This window comes from Electrona antarctica, assembly GCF_951216825.1.
Source record: "Electrona antarctica genome assembly, chromosome: 22".
NCBI lineage: Eukaryota > Metazoa > Chordata > Actinopteri > Myctophiformes > Myctophidae > Electrona > Electrona antarctica.
This window is the reverse complement of record NC_136805.1, coordinates 25,333,878-25,355,307: the sequence shown is the minus strand read 5'-3', so window position 1 is coordinate 25,355,307 and position 21,430 is coordinate 25,333,878. Positions and strand designations below refer to the sequence as shown.

At 42.4% G+C, this 21,430-nt stretch overlaps 2 protein-coding genes across 3 annotated transcripts; both read left to right on the top strand.

Moving 5' to 3' along the window:
- The first annotated feature begins 161 nt into the window (after positions 1 to 161).
- On the top strand, positions 162 to 8,802 carry rangap1b (Ran GTPase activating protein 1b). 2 transcript variants are annotated; one of them, XM_079492180.1, is made up of 16 exons: positions 162 to 303; positions 978 to 1,096; positions 1,373 to 1,500; positions 1,616 to 1,675; positions 1,867 to 2,046; positions 2,344 to 2,478; positions 2,757 to 2,915; positions 3,610 to 3,723; positions 3,813 to 3,912; positions 4,411 to 4,495; positions 4,600 to 4,774; positions 5,317 to 5,400; positions 6,710 to 6,812; positions 7,015 to 7,103; positions 7,456 to 7,577; positions 7,877 to 8,802. In XM_079492180.1, the coding sequence occupies exons 2-16, from the start codon at positions 985 to 987 to the stop codon at positions 7,959 to 7,961; spliced, it is 1,731 nt and encodes a 576-aa protein (XP_079348306.1). In that variant the 5' UTR covers positions 162 to 303; positions 978 to 984; the 3' UTR covers positions 7,962 to 8,802. The 2 variants fall into 2 exon arrangements, with proteins under 2 accessions (XP_079348306.1, XP_079348307.1); XM_079492181.1 differs by having other exon boundaries at positions 170 to 308.
- Positions 8,803 to 12,211: 3,409 nt separating this feature from the next.
- On the top strand, positions 12,212 to 20,497 carry chadlb (chondroadherin-like b). The gene is made up of 11 exons (XM_079493575.1): positions 12,212 to 12,337; positions 13,712 to 13,885; positions 14,594 to 14,788; positions 15,065 to 15,220; positions 15,622 to 15,767; positions 16,080 to 16,361; positions 16,908 to 17,127; positions 17,308 to 17,581; positions 18,062 to 18,474; positions 19,579 to 19,745; positions 20,125 to 20,497. The coding sequence occupies exons 2-11, from the start codon at positions 13,712 to 13,714 to the stop codon at positions 20,417 to 20,419; spliced, it is 2,322 nt and encodes a 773-aa protein (XP_079349701.1). The 5' UTR covers positions 12,212 to 12,337; the 3' UTR covers positions 20,420 to 20,497.
- Positions 20,498 to 21,430: the final 933 nt, after the last annotated feature.

The following is a 21,430-nucleotide window of genomic DNA, read 5'->3' as shown; positions in this document are numbered from 1 at the left end:
TAATAATCACACACTGACAACATTATATTTACTACTGCTCGTAGCAGACAGCATGTGCCTGCAGGCGCAGCCTAGCTGCCTATGAATCTCCAATAAAGATACTGTTAATACATGATTGCAACAGGCCATGGTGTGGCGCCGATGCTGACAGACACACAACAGTACGCTGTGGTCAGCGAAGAAGTTGTGGAACTGACGTCACACACATTGTAACCTATTGTAACGCAAGTGGCGCGCGGAACGGAACCCAGCACAGCGTGTTCACCGCGCCGTCAACATAACAACTGGAAGTTTCGCGTCCTGGTAAAGTATGTTAGAAAATGTACGGCCTAGCCTAGGCTTCATGTAGGGTCGTATATTGATCAAAAACAGTTGATCAACATTAGTTTTACGACCAATGGCCAAACGAACATTCGCATGTTGAATTCAAGGTTAGCTTCCTTATAGCCAGTCAGTCAGTGCTGCGTGACAGACACTACTAGCCAGAGATCAGAGATGTCAGTGTAGAGGACCAAGCTAGTGTAATTGCATTGTAATATGACAGTCATTGTGTCTATAATGTCTTAATATTAACAAGTACCATGTATGTATGGATACAGGATAGGTGGGACCGTGGGCACGCACAAGGGACATCTATTTTGTGCAAAAATGTTTATATATATATTATATATAGCCTGAGGCATTAGAGCTATGGATCAGAGCTACAATTTTTGTAGCAATTTGTACTAACATTCAAAATGTTATACCTTAATTGTCGAAGGTTTAAGCATGCATGTTCTAATCATGAATACTTTACTTTAGAAATGTTTTCCAAAAATATATACATTTTTACATTTTGGACAAAATAGGCATATCGAGATGCCCAGATGTCCCTAGTGCCCACCTATCTATCCTGTTACTCCATGGTATCACTGCAGGCATGTTTTTTTGTTTACCCTCTTTCATCATGCATTTCACTGCCTCCCTATACTCACTAGCAACGCAATGGCTTCAGATGATATTGCCCAGCTTGCTGATGCTTTGTCCAAGACTCATGTCGGAGATGGAGAGTTGAGTTACAAAGGTCTGGGACTCAAACTGGACAATGCAGAGACAGGTGAGACTATCTGAGATCAGATACCTTTACAACTGCAGTATATTAACATGGCATTCTTACCCAGATAACTTATAATGAGTCAGTAGGTAAAGGTTAATTCTTTGAAAGACTTACTGTACATTGCTGTAATTGTTGAACACTTTGACGATTATGTATTAAACATAATATTCTGATTACAGGACCCCGCCCACCCCATCACAAATACATCTATGAAACATAGGACTTGTCTCACATTGACCTCTGTTGACATCTTGATCTCTGTCCCTGTTCATCCAGTGAAGGAGTTGGTACGTGACATTGAGCAGTACCAGGGTCTCCGGGCTTTGCGCTTGGAGGGGAACACGGTCGGAGTAGAAGCAGCACAAGCCATTGCCAAAGCCCTGGAGAACAAAGACGAACTTCAGGTACTCTACACTTCTTTTATTTTTGTTGCCTGTGCATAACAAGCTTGGCACTCCTTAAAGGCTTGGTGTTTGAGTTCTGTCAACGCATGTCAACATTGTGTCATTCATCTTTCAGAGATGTCTCTGGAGTGACATGTTTACTGGAAGACTTCGCTCTGAAATACCCACTGCCCTGGTGAGTGGCTGAGCAACCAATCTTTTGTATTTTTTATTATGGGGTGACATCAAAGCGGAGTGTTCCTATTGAGGACTCGAAACCAGCTGATTTCACATCTTTTTGCTTCTTTTGATTGCAATGAGGCTGTATATATTTGACTCACTACTTGACAGACATTTCATGTTTATCTCAAATGGTCTTTTCACCAGAGATCACTGGGAGGTGCGTTGATGAGTGCAGGGGCCAGACTGACAGAGCTAGACCTGTCCGACAATGCCTTTGGTCCGGATGGGGTGAAGGGCATTGAACACCTGCTTAAGAGCCCATCCTGCCACTCACTGAGGGAGCTGAAACTCAACAATTGTGGCATGGGCATCGGAGGAGGCAAGGTGAGCTCATGGGCCATGTGTGTTTTTCTACATCTACTGTATAGTTTCATGTTGACTTTGCTAGTTTGTGTAAGTGTACAATTGAAAACACAGTCGTCTGCTTTCACACTGTTTGACATATATCTTACACTTAAAATAAGGTAGAAAAATATGGTAGATCATACAAAAAGTACAGTAAAACTGTCATTTTGCTACCGTTTGAGTTTTGCCTGGACAAGCCACTGTCAGTCGGGGCAAGGCTGGTACTGTAAAATGTTATCGCGACTAACATGGGTATTCATGTCATGTGTTTTGTAGATCCTGGCAGCAGCACTGACTGAGTGCTATAAGGAGTCTTCAGCCCAGGGAGCAGCACTCAGACTGAGGGTGTTCATTGCTGGGAGAAACCGGCTGGAGAATGAGGGTGCCGCGGCCCTTGCGAAGGCCTTCAAGGTAAAACACATTCTGTACCTGTTACATGGCCTTGTAAAAGCACATTAACTGTAGATCACTGCACTCAAGCTTGTCAGGGCATGATATATCCATAGTAGTCATACAGAATAATCTGTTCAAAAGTTTGTTTCACAAAGTTCATATTAAATTCATTCTAACGAATGCATTTCAGTTAAACATTAAAATACACAATACAACACATTATATTACGACCTCATACTGTATGTATTCCACCTTCATTTCTTCCCCCCTTTTCTGTTTATGTTTTCCATTAACAGTTGATAGGCAGCCTGGAGGAGGTCCACTTGCCCCAGAATGGCATCACCCACCCAGGCATCACTGCCTTGGCTTTGGCCATGCAGCATAACCCAGAGCTCTGTGTCCTCAACCTCAATGACAACACCTTCACCAAGAGAGGAGCATTGGCCATGGCACAGGTACAGTAGGATGGCAATTTAATGTACTTGTAAGTACTAGGGGTTCCCCCAGGACAAAACATAAGTCTAGATCGGGGGTGTCAAACTCATTTTGGGGTACGGACCACATTGGATGAAAGATGACTTGATGAGGGTTGCGACCACTTAATTATAATATCTGGGATTATTACTATTCTGAGCAGGTGGGTTTTCTTTTTTCTTCTTTATTTAAGGACATCGACAATCATGTTATACAAAATTTTTCAAATCGCATATCTTTGTCCACAGGTTTTTTAATTTTTAAATAGACAAAAAATAAAATAAAGCGTATGGGAGAGATAGTTGATGTGTACAGAAATGTTAAAGTACAATACAATATAATACTCATAGGAAGACATAAGAGATTAAACAAAAAAGAGACGGAGCAGGTGGGTTTTCAAGACAGTTTTGAAGGTAGGGAGGGAGGGGGCGTCAGAGAAGGCCCTGTCGTCCCAGTTACGGCGCCTGGTCTTTGGGACCTCCAGGAGGCTGGCATCACTGGATCTGAGGGAACGGGACGGGACATGTGGCTTGAGGAGGGCAGAGAGGAAGGGGGAGCCAGGTTGTGCCGTGCCTTGTAGGTGGTGAGCAGCATTTTATAGTGCACTCTTGCCACGTAAACGTTTTTAAAAGCAATGAAATAAAATACAATGTGTGTATCTTTTGTATGTTCCAGGCTCTGAGGCATTTGAGGAATGTCCAGGTGATTAACTTTGGTGACTGTCTGGTCCGCTCCGAGGGAGCCATTGCCCTCTCGGCTGTCCTGAGAGAGGGGCTGCCGATTCTCAAGGTCAGCCTACGTACAGCCTAACATCAAGTGCCCCATGAGCATTGTTTGTGCAATGCTGAATTATGTGACTTGTCTTGTATGCTGTTCAGGAACTGAACCTGTCCTATGGAGAGATCACTGAGACTGCAGCTCTCGTTGTGGCACAGGCTGTCGCAGACAAACCTCATATGGAAAAAGTGGATCTGAATGGTATACACTACTCACTAGTTGAAATGTACTATTTAGTAGTATGATTTTCTTTTCAAGTTATACAGTATTTATATACATAATCACTGACAACACTATATTAGTTATAAAGTAGTATTGTAAATGTCATCTATATCAAATTAATCATTTGGACCACTTCTTAAAATTCACAATTATAGATTTCTCTCTAAGTTGTTTTTAGAAATATTAGTAATATTTATCATAACAATAATGATCGCCATTATAATAACTAATTTCACTTTTAATTTCACTTTTTGAGCGGTGCAGCCGCTCCTATGCACAGCTTTGTGTGTAGGTGTGTTTGAGCACGGAATGTGATGATTTGATTGGCTGATGTATGATGACGTTACATCATCATCATGATAAAAGGCACCGCTCACTTCACACAAGAGAGATTTTCAACTTGAATCTAGGCTAAATAAATTCTGTATTAAGTCTTATTTAGGGGGAGTTACTAACAGCATGTGTGGCTCTGAACAGGCAACTGTCTGGGAGAGGAGGGTTGTGAGGCTCTGACGGAATTCATGGAAAGCATGGACAGAGGAGAAATGCTGGCCTCTCTCAGGTAACGTTTGTATGAATGTGTGTGTGTGCCCCATGTCATTTCAGAGAAGTTTTAAGATTACCCCTCCGAATGTATGATCTTGTTACCTCTCCATACACATACAGTGATGATGAAGGAGAACCTGACGATGAAGATGATGATGAAGGAGAAGAAGAAGAAGAGGAAGATGAGGATGAAAATGGAGTGGAGGAAAATGGAGAAGATGGAGAGAGTGATGAAAATGTTAAGGAGAATGGAGTGTCAAATGGAGAAAGCAGCCCCACAAAACCTCAGAGCTCAGTAAGGCAGCAGAAAATTCACATTACCATATTTGAACAGTAATAAATATATTTGAGTCATATCTCCACGTTGCTTATAATACATTTTAATACAATACCAAACTGCATTCACAATCAGGTTTTTTTTATGTACCAAGGCATCAGAGCTGGCCGTGACCAATTTGGGGCCATAGACAAGATTTAAAAACAAACATTTAACAATACAAGTAACAAATAGGATAATAATAATATAATTACAATATATTAACAGAATCCAGTGATACAAGGAATAATGATATGATCATTTTGCACAAAATACAAACCTAATTGAAAACAAAACTATGATTTAATAGATTTGTGCTAAATAAATACCCTGAACATACTTTACAAGTAATTATGATCTAAGTAGATAACATGGTGATTTATTCCTAATCGGGGGAATCTCCACTCATCTAGCACGCATTCACCCAGAGGGAAAGAATGGGAAAAAATCAACCAGAATGACAAGACAACATTTTTGTATTTCTGCTCTGATGCCTGAATGTGACCATTTTTCTCCACTAGGCAGAGGTAGAATCGTTCTTGAACAGCCCTTCCAGTGAAAAGCTTCTTCAGCTCGGAGAGGAGAGAACGCTTCTAATACGACAGGTGGGCATTTAGAGAAAACTACGCTGAACTACACTCCCTCAAACACACTGAGATTTGGTGCGTGCTCAGAAGAATCAATAGGGAGTTTAAGCAATGGCGGTTTTCAGGACGGCTCCGCTAGGCAAAAGTACAGCTGCTATGACGCAATCGCCGTAGCAGTCATAATCATTAAGCAAACAGCCCTCGACGACGGGTTCCCACCCCTTTTTGGTTCCCATGGTGACGCGTCTACAAGTTGTTGCTTCTCTGAAGGGGCAGAGCTCGCGGCAGAGCTTGCATTCAACATGATCTGGTAAGATCTGGTAAGAATTTACTTTTGGACAGTTTGTGAACTGTTCAGTGAATTCGTACATACAAACAACGCATCCAAAGTACAAAAATCACTCACTTATTCGTGACGTTGTAGACACTACGTGGAAGGGTAGTTTCTGCCGTAGTAGAAAGGGCTGCGACGGCAAGCAGGTTTATCTATCGAGCACTGATCCATTTCCGGTTGCCGGAGCGGACTGCTGTAGCCGTCGTTGCTTAAAGTCCCTAATGTGTCCTCCATGGTCCTGGGACAGACACTCAGCACAGCACTCTCGAGTTATGACACACACACACAAATTCTGTGAATTAATAGATAAATATAATGCTGGTTCTATGTATCGATAGTGTATGAGACCTTTAAACGGTTAACCATTCAAACAAAAAACTAAAGCTATAGGAACATATCTGCAGTTAAAGTAGTGTAATAATAAATAGTAACTAATTACTTATCTCAGAGAGTAATAAGTAAAGCTATTTGTTACTGATGTAAGATGACAAGTAATGTTATTGTGTGTGTGTGTGTGTGTGTGTGTGTGTGTGTGTGTGTGTGTGTGTGTGTGTGTGTGTGTGTGTGTGTGTGTGTGTGTGTGTGTGTGTGTGTGTGTGTGTGTGTGTGTGTGTGTGTGTGTGTGTGTGTGTGTGTGTGTGTGTAATTTGTATATATACGCACACACACACACACACACACCGTATATCTAGGTGTGCCCTCAGATTTTTAGGCTATGAAAAGTGTGCCCTGTCAGAAAAAATGTTGGGAAGCACAGGTATATAGTATACTCCTTTAGTAACTTGAGTACAGCTCAAAGTGGTTTGCAAGCAGCACTAGACCAGATACAGATGTGAAGATTAGATCATGGTGCTGTGGGATGAATCCCTGTATGGGCAAAAACGTTGTTCACTTTTAGTTAAAATATTAAAAAGAGAGGAGAGCAGCATATCGTGTGGGGACATTCCCTTAGTTTCTTAGTGCGTATGTCTTATTTAGATGTTCTCTTCTCAGGTGGAAGTGTCGGACACAGACAAGGCAGCAGACATCCTTCTGAAGATATCCTCTGTTTACAGTGAAGAGCCAGAGACCAAGAAAGTGGTTCTAGAAACCATTGGTAAATGGAGAACGAATACATGCTACACTTTGTGTCACAATTCAGTTTGTTAGTTGTTTTTGCAATTTTTGTTAATGAGCTAGTACTCTTATCCAGAGTGAATTATAGCCACTGTAAAATAACAGACCACTGTTAGAACTGAACTGACGGTTAACCTGCACTTTAACCCATGCATTGCTGTTTGTCTCTGTGTCCCATATAGACGCAGTGTTTGAGAGGCTCTTTTCTGGTTCAGCCGTCCAATCCTACTGCTTCCTCTCCAGCCTAATGGTTCTGACAGGGCTGCTCAAGGTATACATGCAACTAGGGGTGCAACAGTTAATTGAACTATTCAATTCTGAAATATACTCGATCATTTAGTATCCTAAATATAGTATAGTAGTATTCCTATTTTGGGCATGTCATTATTGCCGAAACATTTCCAAACTTGTGAAAGTATCCAGTCTTTTACATGACAGCGCTGTGTGACAAACTATTACAAAAAAACCTGCATATATCTAAAAAAAAATATATATATATTATAAACACAGCTGCAGCCCTGCATGCACCTGGCACAATGTAATGTGTACAGTATATTTCGATTTGTAGATCCTCAAGCGCTAACCGACCGGACCTACTGTGTGTTGACGATTGTGTTTCTCAGGGTGAGGGGAATGGCAGGAAGTTGTTTGTGGTCCCAGGACATCTGTTGTGTCTGGAACATGCCGTCCAACAGGAATACTTCCCCCAGGACCATGCCTCACTGTTACACACCTTCCTCTCCAAGTAAGTAACTTATAAGTCCTTTTAAGTGTTTTGCTGACTTGTTGAATGTCTCTGAGACAATTTTAACGGTTGTAAACTACGTATTTGATTATTATGTTACTATACTAAAATATCATTTTTCAACCATCCACGGTGGCCAGCAATGGTATAACAGTCACTCAATGGCTGGCATATACCGGCTAACTGAAACCTTGAATGGAATACAGCTTAACTCAAGCAATCAATACCTGTGCCTGTGGAAGTATTTCTCAGGTGACTGTGATGACATGATGATGTCACTTCTTGTCATTTTGTGCCAGGAATTACAAGGCTCTGAAGTCAGGTGGTGGCGCCACACAGCGCCTGCAGTTGGCCCTGGAGAAAAGGTGCTCTCCAGAATACTGAGTCCATGTACACCTCACCACCAGTCTCAACCACTGCCAGTACTACACCCCCCAACACACACATACACGCACGCACACACACACTGCACTGATGGACACTGCGTGATTTGTCTCCCAACAAAGAAATGGAAGCTTTAAGGCCTATTCACACCAAGCACTAAATTGATTGATTGAAATTTGTATTGACAAATTGCATGTACAGTACAGTTGATGACGGATGCACAACAATAGTCAAAACGATAAACACAAGAAAGCTCGGAACAAGCTTATTTCCATAGTGGTAATTGGTTGTGACAGGAGAAAGACAGGGTGGTTGCTGGGGAAAACTGCTTTGAGATGGCAACAATGTACTGTTGCATATCAAATACACTTTCAATTTAAAAAAATGTAGCAGGATTGACAAGCCTGGATGAAAAGTGGATATAAAGTTTTAAATATCCTTCTAACTGAAGTGGAAGCCACACCACAAATATAACTAAGACAAAGTGAAGTTGGAATATTTAAAAATAAAATAGTATGTTTACAGTAAGTTGTTTAAGTTCAGATATATAAGAATACAAAATCTATTTATCGGCTTCTCTCTCGACTTGTTTGGATATGGGCCAAAATTTGTAAAAGCGCATACATTGTTTTCATCTTATATTGCATCACTAGTTTTGGAATAAAGAGGCATTGCTTTTTCAAATTCAGTGTTTACATGTGTTTTTCAGAAAGGACAACATTTTAACTTGTTTTTATACAGATAATATCGGTTATAGGCCATAACAGCAATGTTGATATTATCGGTTCTTGGTATCGGCCAAAAAATTCACATCGGCGCGCCCTTACCCGTTGTGAGATATTGCCCCCCCCCCCCCCCCCCCCCCTTATGGCCGTGGGGGGGGGGGGGTACTGCGCCCTGGGTGTGTTTTTAATTCACTAATAAATTCATTATTAATCTATAATTTGTTAAATTGAAAAAAGGGCTTCGTTAAGACCTCCATATTATTATGGTCAATGCCTGTGTGAAAAGTGGGAGTGATTGGTGCAGGCAGTGAGGAGCTATGGCGGTGTTTCTGACACACAGACAGACACACATTCAGACATTGACTGAATTATAGTTGACTGAATTATAGTATGATGATGATGATGATGATTAGAATGCTTAGTGTAAACAGCCCTTTACACTTGAAAAAGGGATGGGGGACATAAGCAGCGGATTGACGCTCATTTAAAGGCACATTAAAGAAACCTGGATTCTCTGCTTTTCAATATTTATATTTTTGTACAAAACGGGAAAATATATATAAAAAGTTTGACATACATAGCTATGCTTGCGAATCATTGCGATAGACTGCAGGCTATTTGGGGGCGTGTACATTTATTGTAATGTAGAGGACCACTGATTTATGTTGCAGTTCTTTAATTTCTGATGACATGCTTTTTTTGTTTTATTTTTTGGGAAGTGACTGTATTCGACTCCCCATGGAGAATGTTTGTTAAAAATTCCAATAAACATATTTTGGAAGAAAAAAGTGTCTAACAATAGTCATTGCCAACATGAGGATAACTTTGTCTGCATATTATTCATAAACGATAACTAAAAGCATTTAGAATACTTTTTTTAAATTGGTTGCAGTTTGATTTTGAAATAAAGCACTGTATTTGATTTGCATTTCAGGCTAGACTAGAGAAGCATTCCATTTAATGATGGACTTCGCAAAGTTGTCTATGTCTACTAGTGAGGTCAACGTAACATTTTCAAGATGGGGAAAGAGGATGCATTTTTGCGGGCCTGTCATATTATTGTTGGTCATTGGGCAGGGTTCAGCTGGGTCAGAACGCTCAGTGCATCAGACTGTGAGCAGGAATGAGTTGCATGCATGAGCATTCCCTCCTACCAGTATGGACCTGAATGTACAGTATGTGTGCGCATTGTCCTGCACTATACACACTCATTACACTGCAGTGCCCATGGCCAAAGGGCCAATACAAAATGTGTATGTTTTTGTATGCAACAGCAAATGGGTAAATTATTCCTCCCCAGAACAAAATGGATTCAAGTCAAGTTAATGTTTAACACAAGGCATTTTCAAATGGCTTCACACAACAATTAAAGCAAGACATCAAGATGGCAAAATAAACACATTAGAGTTCAGAAGACGAGACTGATAAATAAGGTAGACATTATTTATCAAAATGTGAGATTGAATGTTTTGGAATTAAACAAATTATTCCATAACTGGTTAAATAACAATATTGACCTACTTGCTCCAGCTAGGGAAATTAGGTTTCAGCTTAACCCAGCTGATCACTGCCCATTTAGGGTGTGGAGCAGTTAGGGTTTAGGTGTCTTGCTCAAGGACACTTCGACCAGTCATATTCCACACATTCGCTGGCCAAGGAATCGGACAACTGAGGCTCTCACCATTCAGATATGCTGCTCCCCAATGACATCCGCCTGCATGGTGTCCCAGATATAAATGTCCATTAGCAGTGTAATGATAGTTATAATGAAAACCATTCAGTATAGTTTGGGCCCTCAAGAACCACAGCCCCAACCAATGCTAGCCATCTCTCATATTGTTCATATGTTTTAGAATATAGGGAAAATAGGAAAAAGGAATATACTTTGAAATCTGAATATTTAATCTAGTCTACAGTATACTTCTATGAATTAATGACATTGGATGGATTGTATGTATACCCATACACAAATGAAATGAAATGAAATCTATATTTACCCAGGGTATCTGGGCTAAGCTCAAGAACTTGTTTCCAGCCAGGCCCTGCTCATAGAACACATTTCATCGTAGTGGTTGATGCCTTGTTCAAGGGCATTTCAGCGGTGGTAATTTTAACGTGTCGGACGGCTGGTTCGAACTGGGAACCTTCCGGTATCTAGACCGCGCCGCTATCCGTTCGGCCACCGCTGCCACAACACTTAGTGTACACAACACACAAAGAATACAAAAACGCTCGCCCCAAAATACAGCAGCCATTCATTTTTCTTCGTATGTCATTGACGCCTGTGAGTGCATAAATACTGCAGGCTGCAGCTAATCGTAAAAATGCTGTTTCTTCAAATCAGTGGTTTAAGACAGGTTGGAAAAGTCATATAAAACGGTAATATATTAGCCTATACCTATAGTTATACTTTAAAAAAATAATATTACTTTACTGTAACTTATTTATACTTTCCTTATTACTTTGTTTTCTCACCCCCAGTATTGGATATTTTGTGCCCAAAAGTCTTACTTTGCATTTTCAGCATTAGCAGTTTATTTCCCCCTTTTCTGCAGCCTATACATTGTAAAATCCTCATTATTTATTTAACTCTGAAAGTGTATACTGTATACTAGGCTACACATGACATGATAGGTCCATTTGGTTCCAATAGCCTATACACTCATTTGAATTAAACACTAAGACTGTTACTGTATGAATTCATCAATTAGGGCCTACTAAATTAAATCCACATTGGGCTCAAACTGATAATGAAACATAATCTTTGAACAACTTCCTTTTATTAAAGCAGTTAAGCTCCAAACAAAGTGCAGCTAGAGCTAGGCCAATAAGGCCAAGGCCATATGAGGCCAACAGTTGTATGTGCCTGCCAGTGCATTTCAATGCAATCTAATGCACAGTGAACATAAGGATAACAAATTTCTATGACTGCCCGTTTCTGTATATCAGCTCTATAGAGTCTGGATCTAGACATGAAAATAGTAAATGTAATATGAATCAAATTGTGAAAGTAGTATAGGCGTCTGGAAAAAAGTTATATTATATTTCTGAAAGTAATGTTACTTTAGTTACTTTCCAACACTGGTAGTGGTGGTTGATTAATCAACCAACGATGTTTAATGTTGTTATGGAGGTTTAGATTCGTTTAGATTCGTTTAGATTCGTGGCAGCGGTGGCCGAACGGATAGCGGCGCGGTCTAGATACCGGAAGGTTCCCAGTTCGAACCAGCCGTCCGACACGTTAAAATTACCACCGCTGAAATGCCCTTGAACAAGGCATCAACCACTACGATGAAATGTGTTCTATGAGCAGGGCCTGGCTGGAAACAAGTTCTTGAGCTTAGCCCAGATACCCTGGGTAAATATAGATTTCATTTCATTTCATTTCATTTCATTTCATTTCATGCAGGCATTTTATGTCATGACTCGGTCCAGGTCATTGTTTTAATAACGCGCGCTCTTGGAACTCAGCAGAAGTGCAGAGAAAGACGGGGGGTCGGGCAGACTGAATGAAAGGGATAAGCTGAGTTTGTTTTAGATGGGGGACAACCAGGGGAAGAGCGTCGGAGAGGCACTGAGGCAGAGACCGTGAGAGAATCTACGGACAAGTAGCAAACAGCCGGAGGACAGAACAACCGAGACCGGGGCAAAGTGAGTGCTTCAACGCGTAAATTAGAATGTAGTAGGCCTTCTTTGTGTAGCCTATAGTAGACTTAAATCTAGAAGTTGACGGTTATTTGCATGTAACCGAATTGACAGAAAACTGGATATTTATATGTTATAAATTATAGGGGAACGTGAAAGTCAAAAGTGCGCAAATTATTTTAGTTTCTTTGAAAAGTAGGCCTCTAGGCTAGGCTATTAACAGCATACATTTAAAACAATAAGAGGATAATAACACACAATAAAGTTGTGTTAGATGACTTATTTCCATCGTGGTCGACTCCAGTCCTTACACAAAAACGCGACCGTTTCTGTGCTATATCTATTTTACGCACCGCATTTGCATTCGGCAATGTCAACGTTTAATTAATGTAGGCCTAATCATAATGTAATGCGAATTACGGTAGGTAATTATCATATGGTTAGCCATTGCAAGGTAAGGTAGACTTAAGTCACTTACCATTCCTGGGGTTTATTTACAGGACACTCCGGATGGTGCCCGACACGAATACACTGTGCGTCTTTGTGCGCGCACAGCGTGCCAGCTCCACTGCGGTCTAACTGTTGGTCCCCGAGGGACACTGACACACGGGCTTTGCCCTAGGAAATTCCACCGTCTCCAGTTTCTTTGCCCCTTTCGTATAGTATAAACATACTAACATTTCCTCTCTCTGCGCTCAGTCGTCCGAGATACCAAATAAACAAATAACGCTTTAATAGCAGAAAGGAGCAGAAACCGATTTAGAAATATGAGCATTTGTTGAGCATTTATCTTGAAAAGGGTTGATTGGATCAATTCGACTTTTCATCTCTTTTCAGTCTATAAGTATGGCCTAAGACTGACTGCTGTCACAGGGTCGGCACCATGCATGCACGTGAATATAAACAATTTTAGATTAACTTGTCTATAAGTAGGCCTAAAGAAGAGTTAACTTTAGTGTTCTCCCTTGGCCCATAGGCTATATCACGTCTCTTTTTTCTCTCTTTAAAAAAAATGCATGCATTTTGAAGCAGTGTGGAACTGGCACTGCATGAAGCTTTTCAAGCTTCCGTCCCGGTGTGGTGTTATGTGATCAGACTCTGACTATAGCCTACTAACGAATGTGGACATAACGCATTCCATTGATCTTGCCAAAATCACAACCCGTAACAAAATCTGGGATTTGTATTGAGATTTCGTTTTGTATCGACTAGCTGCTAGCAGAAGCACAGTGACAGGCACCTTTACAGTGCTCTGAGTACTGCTGTAGTAGGCTATACACATTATGGGGAAGAATGAAGACATAAGATGGATGGAGCGACTCGTCTTTATCAATGAGAGCTAGGTTGATTCCTGTGTTTGTGAATGGGTTATTCTCTCAGATGTATTCCAAGGTCTCTCTCGACGCCCTCTACTGGCCGCTACTGGCTCTGCTCTTCTTCGTGCCCGGAGCGTACCTGGCCAAGTGCCCCAAGCAGTGCGTCTGCGACCCGATCCAGCTCACGGTCACCTGCGTCAACAAAAACCTGACCGAAGTTCCTCCAACAATAGATGAGGTTATGGTTCATATGATCATTTTTCACATTTGTGCATGGCAACTTTTGAATTCCATTGTTGAAAAGATAAAGAACTTCAAATATGTGGTCATTTGTTTTCTTAGACTCAATCCAATTGTACAAAGTAATACTCTGTTTAAAATCTTCCAGCAGCTAAATGGACCTCTACTTTCTCCTTATTTTATTTTTTATCTTGGTTAAATTAACACCGTTAAATTAATTACCGTGTGGACAGTCGATTCCCACTTTTCCCTAGTTGTTCTGGGAACTTCTGGCAGGATTTGGTCAGTGGTGTGTGGCGTGTGCCCACACTTTTTTGACTTGAGAGCTACTTTCAAAATGACCAGGTCAACAAGATCGACTCACCAAAAATATTATAGAGGGGGGAAATGGAATTGGTATAGGGTTTTGTATAATTACTTTGTAACAGTACAGTAATACTACTCACATTTGTGTACAACCCTCTTGAAAGGCAAGTAGGCCTATTGCATTGTGGGTTTGAGACGCTGCTGCAGGCTCCTTTTGAAGTCAATCAAGTTTAAATGTATTTAAATTACATATTTTTTAGGCCATGTCATGTGGTCTACCTGCACAACCTTAGTGATCTACTGGTAGATCACAATCTTTTGGGCACCTCTGGCCTAGACTATAGGAGCACTTATGGTGCAGCAGGTTTAACCAATATACGAATGTGTCTGTTGCTAACAGATCACTGTAAAGCTGGATCTGAGGGGCAATGACATCAAGGAGCTTCCCACAGGGGCATTTAAACACACCCCCTACCTGACTCACCTGACCTTGCAACGCTGCAACATACGCACCGTGAAGGAAGGAGCCTTCCGCAGCCTGGGACGCCTGGTCTTTCTCAACCTGGCCAACAACAACATAGAGATTCTCTACCAGGTAGGATCAATGCAAACTCTCTTTCCCTCAATCTCTCTCTCTGAGCACCTCATGGGTGAGACCTGCTCCATCTCTCTTTCTCTCATCTTCACTATACAATTTTATTATATATATCATTAGATGAGTCATTTTTAAAGAATATTATTCCTACAAGATGCTGTTCTGGAGAGTGACAGGAGCTACATGTGGTGGCGGGAGACATGCTGATGGCACTGACTGAGTGGGATTCAAGCCACTAAACTAATCATAATAACTCTTTGTTTCTGTGGTGTGCAGGAATCGTTTGATGGCCTGTCGGCCCTGAAGCAGCTGATGATCGATCGAAACCGCGTGGAGGAGATCAAGACTGGAGCTTTCGCTCAGCTGGGCTTTCTCAACCTGCTTTCCCTCACACACAACCGGCTGGTTTATATACCCAACATGGCCTTCCAGGTATTCTCACACTCACACATACACCTACTACAAGCACAAATGTATAGTGTATACATACATACAAACGCAGTTCATGCATATAGAAAGATAAATGGTGCATAGAGACAGAGTCACCAATATATATATTGCACAGTACACAGCGGTTGCTAGAGAGACCCTACGAGTGTGCTGTTTGTGTGTGGAACGAGCTTCTAAATTTTCCTTCTTGCCTTGATCTCCTAACACCCCCCCCCCCCCCCCCCTTCTTTGTTTTCTTGGAAAAATAACACGATGGGAACTGTGTACAAAAAATAATTTCAGCCACTTTTTTACTTGTAAAATTGTGTTGTTTTAAAGATGATTCTGATTCGGATAATATTTACAAATAATAATATGGGATTTATTGCAAAATACTTTTCCAGGGCATGCAGAACATCAAGTGGCTGCGTCTTAGCCACAACTCTCTGAACTACATGGACATAGAGGCCTTCGCTGGTCTCTTCACACTGACCAGACTAAGTCTGGACCACAATGAGCTGCAGTTCTTCCCTACAGAGACCATGACCAGGTATGCTGCTGTGCAATCAAGCCTGGACTTTTTTTTAAATTATTTCAGCTCAAAGGTATATTAATGGCATAGTAAAATGTTGAAAATGAGTGGTATGCCCCTTTAACTCATATCTTTGCTTTTGGGGGGTCCCTGGAACAACATATTTTCAGATGGGGGTCGGTGGCCAATTACATATAATTTTGGGGGTCCTTGACATGAAAGTTTGAGAACCACTGATATAGAAACATAGGTACAGAAAACTGTTTGGATTTAGAAGACATTTATTTTAGAACCGACCTCAGCTCTCCTCCTTCCTCTCGTGTCATCCAGACTGCCAGAGGTCACCCGCCTGGAAATGAGCTACAACCCTATGACCTACCTGGGGGAGGAGGTGGTGTCCATGGCCAAGCTCACTCATCTCTTCCTGGACCACATGTCCCTCCAGGACCTGGACAGCTCGGCCGTAGCCATGTCTCCCAGCCTCACCCACCTGGACATCAGCCACAACCAGCTGCGTGTTGTTCAGCCGTTCTCTGCCGGATCACCCAAGCTGACGCGCCTCAACCTGGCGGGCAACCCCATCTACTGCAACTGCTACATGCGCCCCCTCAGGTGGCATTCTGACACCCGTTGTCATGGGTCACTAACGAGACCAATTCAGTTCTTCAACCTGGTGTCGTATTTTGGGGCGTGTTTTCTGAAAATATTCGAATATTCACAAAAAATAGCGCAAATCGATCATATACATGTTCACAAAGCGTCAAAGTGGTTTGTTTGTTTGTGTGTTTTGATCTGAGTTCTGTTGTATAAAAACTTTCTAACAACAGTATACAAAGTGTAAACAAAAATAATCTCACCATTCAGTGATACGAAGGCACTTTTTACAGTGTGGCTCTGCAGGAGTCTAGTTTTATGTCTGGATATGTGGATATACTCTCAAAAACACCTGGACCGATCAGTGCCAATTCTTTTGTGCACACTGCTAGTAGTACAAGTATTTTATATATTGTTTTACATTTTATACAACTATATAATGGAAGTCAATGGAGATCTGATAGGGCTGAAACCGTGCCCAGATTTGGAGGCCACACCATTCCCATGTGCATCCCAAGATCTACATGATTTGATTTTTTCCTCTACCCACCGTCCCACCCACAGGGAGTGGGCTATCGCTGGTAAGGTGAAGCTGCTTGGGGCATGCGGAGGACCGGGCCATTTGTCCGGAGAAAGCATAGAGTCCCTCTACCCTGGAGACCTGCGCTGCCAGAGCCACGAGGCCATGTTGAAGGCAGAGTTTGAGGAGGCCACCAGGAACACGCCCCCGCCTACTAGAGAGCCCGAAAACAAGGTCAAGTGTCCCGCCAACTGTGCCTGTGAGGTAAGTGCTGAAGAAATACAACTTTGTTAAATGTATAGTAACAATACAGAAGTGAATTGGTTATTCTACAGTTCCTGCACGAATGTCACAATATATAAATAATATTTGGTATAAAATTGGCTTTGATATAAATTCTCTCTCTCTCTGCTCCTTATCTGCCTCTTCCCTCTCTTCCGCCAGGGTGAGACACACCATTCGTCCTGCGAAAACCGGGGCCACACGAAGGTGCCGCGTGGCTTCTCTCCCAGCACGCGACTCCTGGATCTGCGCAGCAACAACTTCCACTATCTGACCAGCAACAACTTCCCTGGCCTCACGCACGTGGTGTCGCTCCACCTACAGCGTTGTAAGATCGTGGAGGTGGAAGGCGGAGCCTTCAGCGGCATGAAGGGGCTGGTCTACCTGTATCTATCAGAGAATGAGCTCACCTCCCTCAGCCCTGATGCCTTCAAAGGTACTTCATACAATTCATCCATCTAACACATGAATAGATGGATAGGATAGATCAATATTTAATGATTCATAGATATGTACATGTATACAAAGATGAAATCCTCAGATGAGAGGAGCTAAATTTAGGCCTTTGTCAAACTGAATCTCACAAACACACACACATCCTGTGGAATATGGTCTCTGGACCTTAGTTTAGCACTTTGTGCATTGGGCCACGTGCAATAAGGGCTACGTGCAATATGGACAGATTTTCTCTTCTTCTCATATCCTTATTTATTTATTTAAATGAATGACTACTGCTCAGCCCATATCTACTGTTACTACTGTAATTAATGTATCCTCCTCCTTACTGACATGTTTGCACTATTGGTGAGATGCGAAAATACTTTTCGCTGTGCTGTACTTGTACTGTACATTGACAATAAATTCAATCTCATCTCATCATCTCATCTCATCTCATCTCATAAAACACAATCCCCAGGTCTCCCCCAGCTGACCTACCTCCACCTGGAGAAGAATCGCTTCACCAGCTTCCCTAAGGGAGCCTTCAACCTGCTACCCGGCCTGCTAGCCATCCACCTGGAGAACAACGCCATTACCAGGCTGGAGGCCGGGACCCTGGCTGGGGCAGAGGGTATCAGGGGCCTCTACCTCACCGGTAATGCTATCAGCGCGGTGGCCAACAGGGCTTTGGACCAGGCCACCGACCTCGACACACTCCACCTGGGAGGGAACAAGCTGAAAGAGCTGCCAACGGAGGCTCTGGGTAAAGCAGGGAACCTTGGGGACCTGAGGCTGTCGGGGAACCCCATCCGATGGGTGGGGGCCAATGCTTTCCTGCCATTAGCTGGATCGCTGAAGGAGCTGTATCTGAACAACATGGGGTTGGAGAAGGTGAGGGGACCATGTTTGGATGTGCTTCTCAAATAGTGTCAAGATTCAACACAGTTTCTGGCAGGAGCATACTGGTGTCTGGCATGTTTAGCCCATTGAAAAACTGCTTGAGAGAGGGAATGCTGTTCACAAGATAATGAATAAACCCAGGACAAAAGATCAATTTACGTGACTTATTAATCAAAAAATAAATAAGCTAAGCTTATTTAGTTTGGAAGAATGTAAAGACGTTGAACTAAATGTAAAGAAATGTACAGCAACTGCAACCTCTTGAAATTCAGGAGGCTGGCGTAGAGCCATAGACGTCCGGGCACCTAGGCTGCTAATCAGCCTTAGCCTGGCGCAGCCAGACTTCATCTGCTTGCCCTGCATATGCAGTGCAGTGGTATATTAGTATCTCAATGAGAGGCTAAATCAGCCTGACAGCGTGTCGCAGGTTCGAATCCCGATCCCAACGACCTTTTCTGCGTGTCACTCCCCATTTCCTGTCAGTCTACTATCCTATCAAATAAAAAATCACACCTGTGTGAACTGAGTGGTGCAAGGTCTTATATAGTCTGATCAGCTATGTCAGTGACGTCACACACTAACCATAGTAACCATGCTCACCTGTGCACGTACACAGGTACACGGACACAGGTACACAAACATACAGACAAAGCTGGTTATTGGAGTGGTTTGCACCACTCAAAAAAAGAAACACATCTTTAAAAAAGAATCACACGTGTGAAGTGAGGGGCGCTATATATATACATCTTTTATGACGTCATTATCACACAAAGCAAACATTAAACTCTGTCCATGTCAATGGCGTTTTTAATGTTTGTTTAAGGAAAAACAAACATTAAACCTGTATATAGGAGCCCCTCAAAAATAAATGCCATGTGGGTGGCTTGCTTCACAAAGGTAACCTCATTGTACGTAGCCCGTACAATGAGGTCCTTTACCAGGTCGCCGATGCTTTTTTAACCCATAGGGTTTTTGATGTATGCAGAATAGAAAGTAAGGTCTGTGGTTAATTAACAGTGGCAGAAGTAATTTATGCAATGGCCTACAAACATCATTCCTGTAGCATGCTGTACCATTTCCCCTCTGCCACCTCAGATGTCTAAGGATGCCCTGGCAGGGCTGGGTCCCAGTCTGAGGAGTCTCTTCCTTGAAGGGAACCAGCTAGAGGAGATACCCGACCTACACCCCCTGACCTCTCTGGAGGTCATCAACCTGGCTGAAAACCCCCTGCTTTGTGACTGCCCCCTGCTGCCACTACGCATGTAAGACACACCCCGAAATCAAACTAATCATTCTGATTGATAATCACAATATTTATGTCGGTCATAATGTTGCAGAAACTAGTAAAATACACACATCACTTAGTGGAAGTGCTGGGTTCAAAAGTGACATCAGAAAAAGAGAAGAGAACCCGCACACTCATCTGCACCAATCTACAAGCCAACATGACATGTGAGCTTGCAGATCACACTTTGGTAAAGATCTCTGACAATGACACACACAAAATAGGGATGGCAAGTATTTTGTATTACTGCACTAGTTTTTCCTCTCCTTTCCAATTTGTGCCCTCTGGTTGCCTTTCCTGTTTCAATAAAATATTCTTATTGTTAGAACAATGTAACTTGGTATGTTTTATTCCAGGTGGATTGAGAAAGTCAACCTGAAGGTGCGCGCCACCTGTGCCAACCCTCCTGAGCTCCGGGGTCGCAGGGTCAAGGATGTCCACATCTTCAAGGCCTGCCCTGGGGGTGAGAGTCTCCCCTCCACCCCCGTCCTGCCTGCCCCAAAGATCCCCAAGGCACCCAAGTCAACAAAGCCTAAGCCAGCACATCTCAATGGCCCTCATCATACCAAAATGCTCAAAGTGAAAGCCAAGCCTCGCAAGAGTCACACCCTGACCACCAAGAAACCAGCAAATAGAAGCAAGACAGCTTGAAACTGACTCTGTGTAGTGGTTTCGAGTGAAAATAAACCGATAATCACCAGTAAGTTACTTATCAAGACGATCTTATCGATCTACCGCTCATGGTGGGAGCCTGAGAACGACAAACCTACCCGCAAGCATGGAGCAGCGCAGTCACTTCCGTGTTTCCTAATCACAGCCAGTAGGCTCCCAGACTACATGCAGTAGGTCTATAAGATCGTCTTGATAAGTAACCTACTGGTGATTATCGGTTGAGAACATTCGAATCGGGTGCTCTGTGGGGGGGTGAGTGGGCACCCTCTGGATTCTGTACCGAAGATCAGTGAACTGTGCACAGCTCCGCCTGAGATAAGTTTAATTCACACACTGAGCTCTGCTTTTTATTACATTTCCGTTGTTAAACCCACCATCCAAGAAAACTTTAAAGAACATGTATGCCTCTTTGAAAGGCAAACAAAGTTGACTGATAAGTCATTCTCTTTGTTTTCTCATTAGTATGTGGTGTGTGGAAGAGATGGGGGGGGCGGAATCAAAACTATTTATCCAGATCAGGTATTTTACAATTATGCACTGCTTTACCTTCATGCAATTAGCCATGCAGTTACAGCTGAAAATACAACCACATGAGCTGCTTCATTCAAGCAGGCTCTTGGATCTTGCCAAAGTGAATGGTCAATTGGCTTTGGTGATAGAAGTCCAATTCACCAGCTTATAGTTGTTTAGAAATACATCTCATTATGATCAACCAAATGGTCTCTTACGATATATATTACTGTTTAGGCATTTCTAGGGAAAATGATTTACTTCTGAGGCATCTACAGCTTCAGGCTAACTTACCTTAACCACTACACTATCCCCCTTTTTGAAATCAGCTCCTTGCCACTCGCCCTACACACTTGGTTGGAAGTGTGTAGGCAGAGTGGTGAGGAGCTAGTTTAAAAAAGGGCCCATGATTGACTATTCACCATATTCACGCAGCAGCCATTTTGCTCTTAAGTCATACTTGGGCACCTCGGTGGTGGC

Bases quoted from the DNA above. Each gene is read 5' to 3' on its own strand.
- chadlb (XM_079493575.1), top strand. From the start codon at position 13,712: ATGTATTCCAAGGTCTCTCTCGACGCCCTCTACTGGCCGCTACTGGCT. The intron at 13,886-14,593 runs GTTATGGTTCAT...TGTTGCTAACAG, and splicing joins TTCCTCCAACAATAGATGAG to ATCACTGTAAAGCTGGATCT. The intron at 17,128-17,307 runs GTAAGTGCTGAA...CTCTTCCGCCAG, and splicing joins CCGCCAACTGTGCCTGTGAG to GGTGAGACACACCATTCGTC.
- rangap1b (XM_079492180.1), top strand. From the start codon at position 985: ATGGCTTCAGATGATATTGCCCAGCTTGCTGATGCTTTGTCCAAGACT. The intron at 4,775-5,316 runs GTAAGGCAGCAG...TTTCTCCACTAG, and splicing joins CCACAAAACCTCAGAGCTCA to GCAGAGGTAGAATCGTTCTT. The intron at 7,578-7,876 runs GTAAGTAACTTA...ATTTTGTGCCAG, and splicing joins TTACACACCTTCCTCTCCAA to GAATTACAAGGCTCTGAAGT.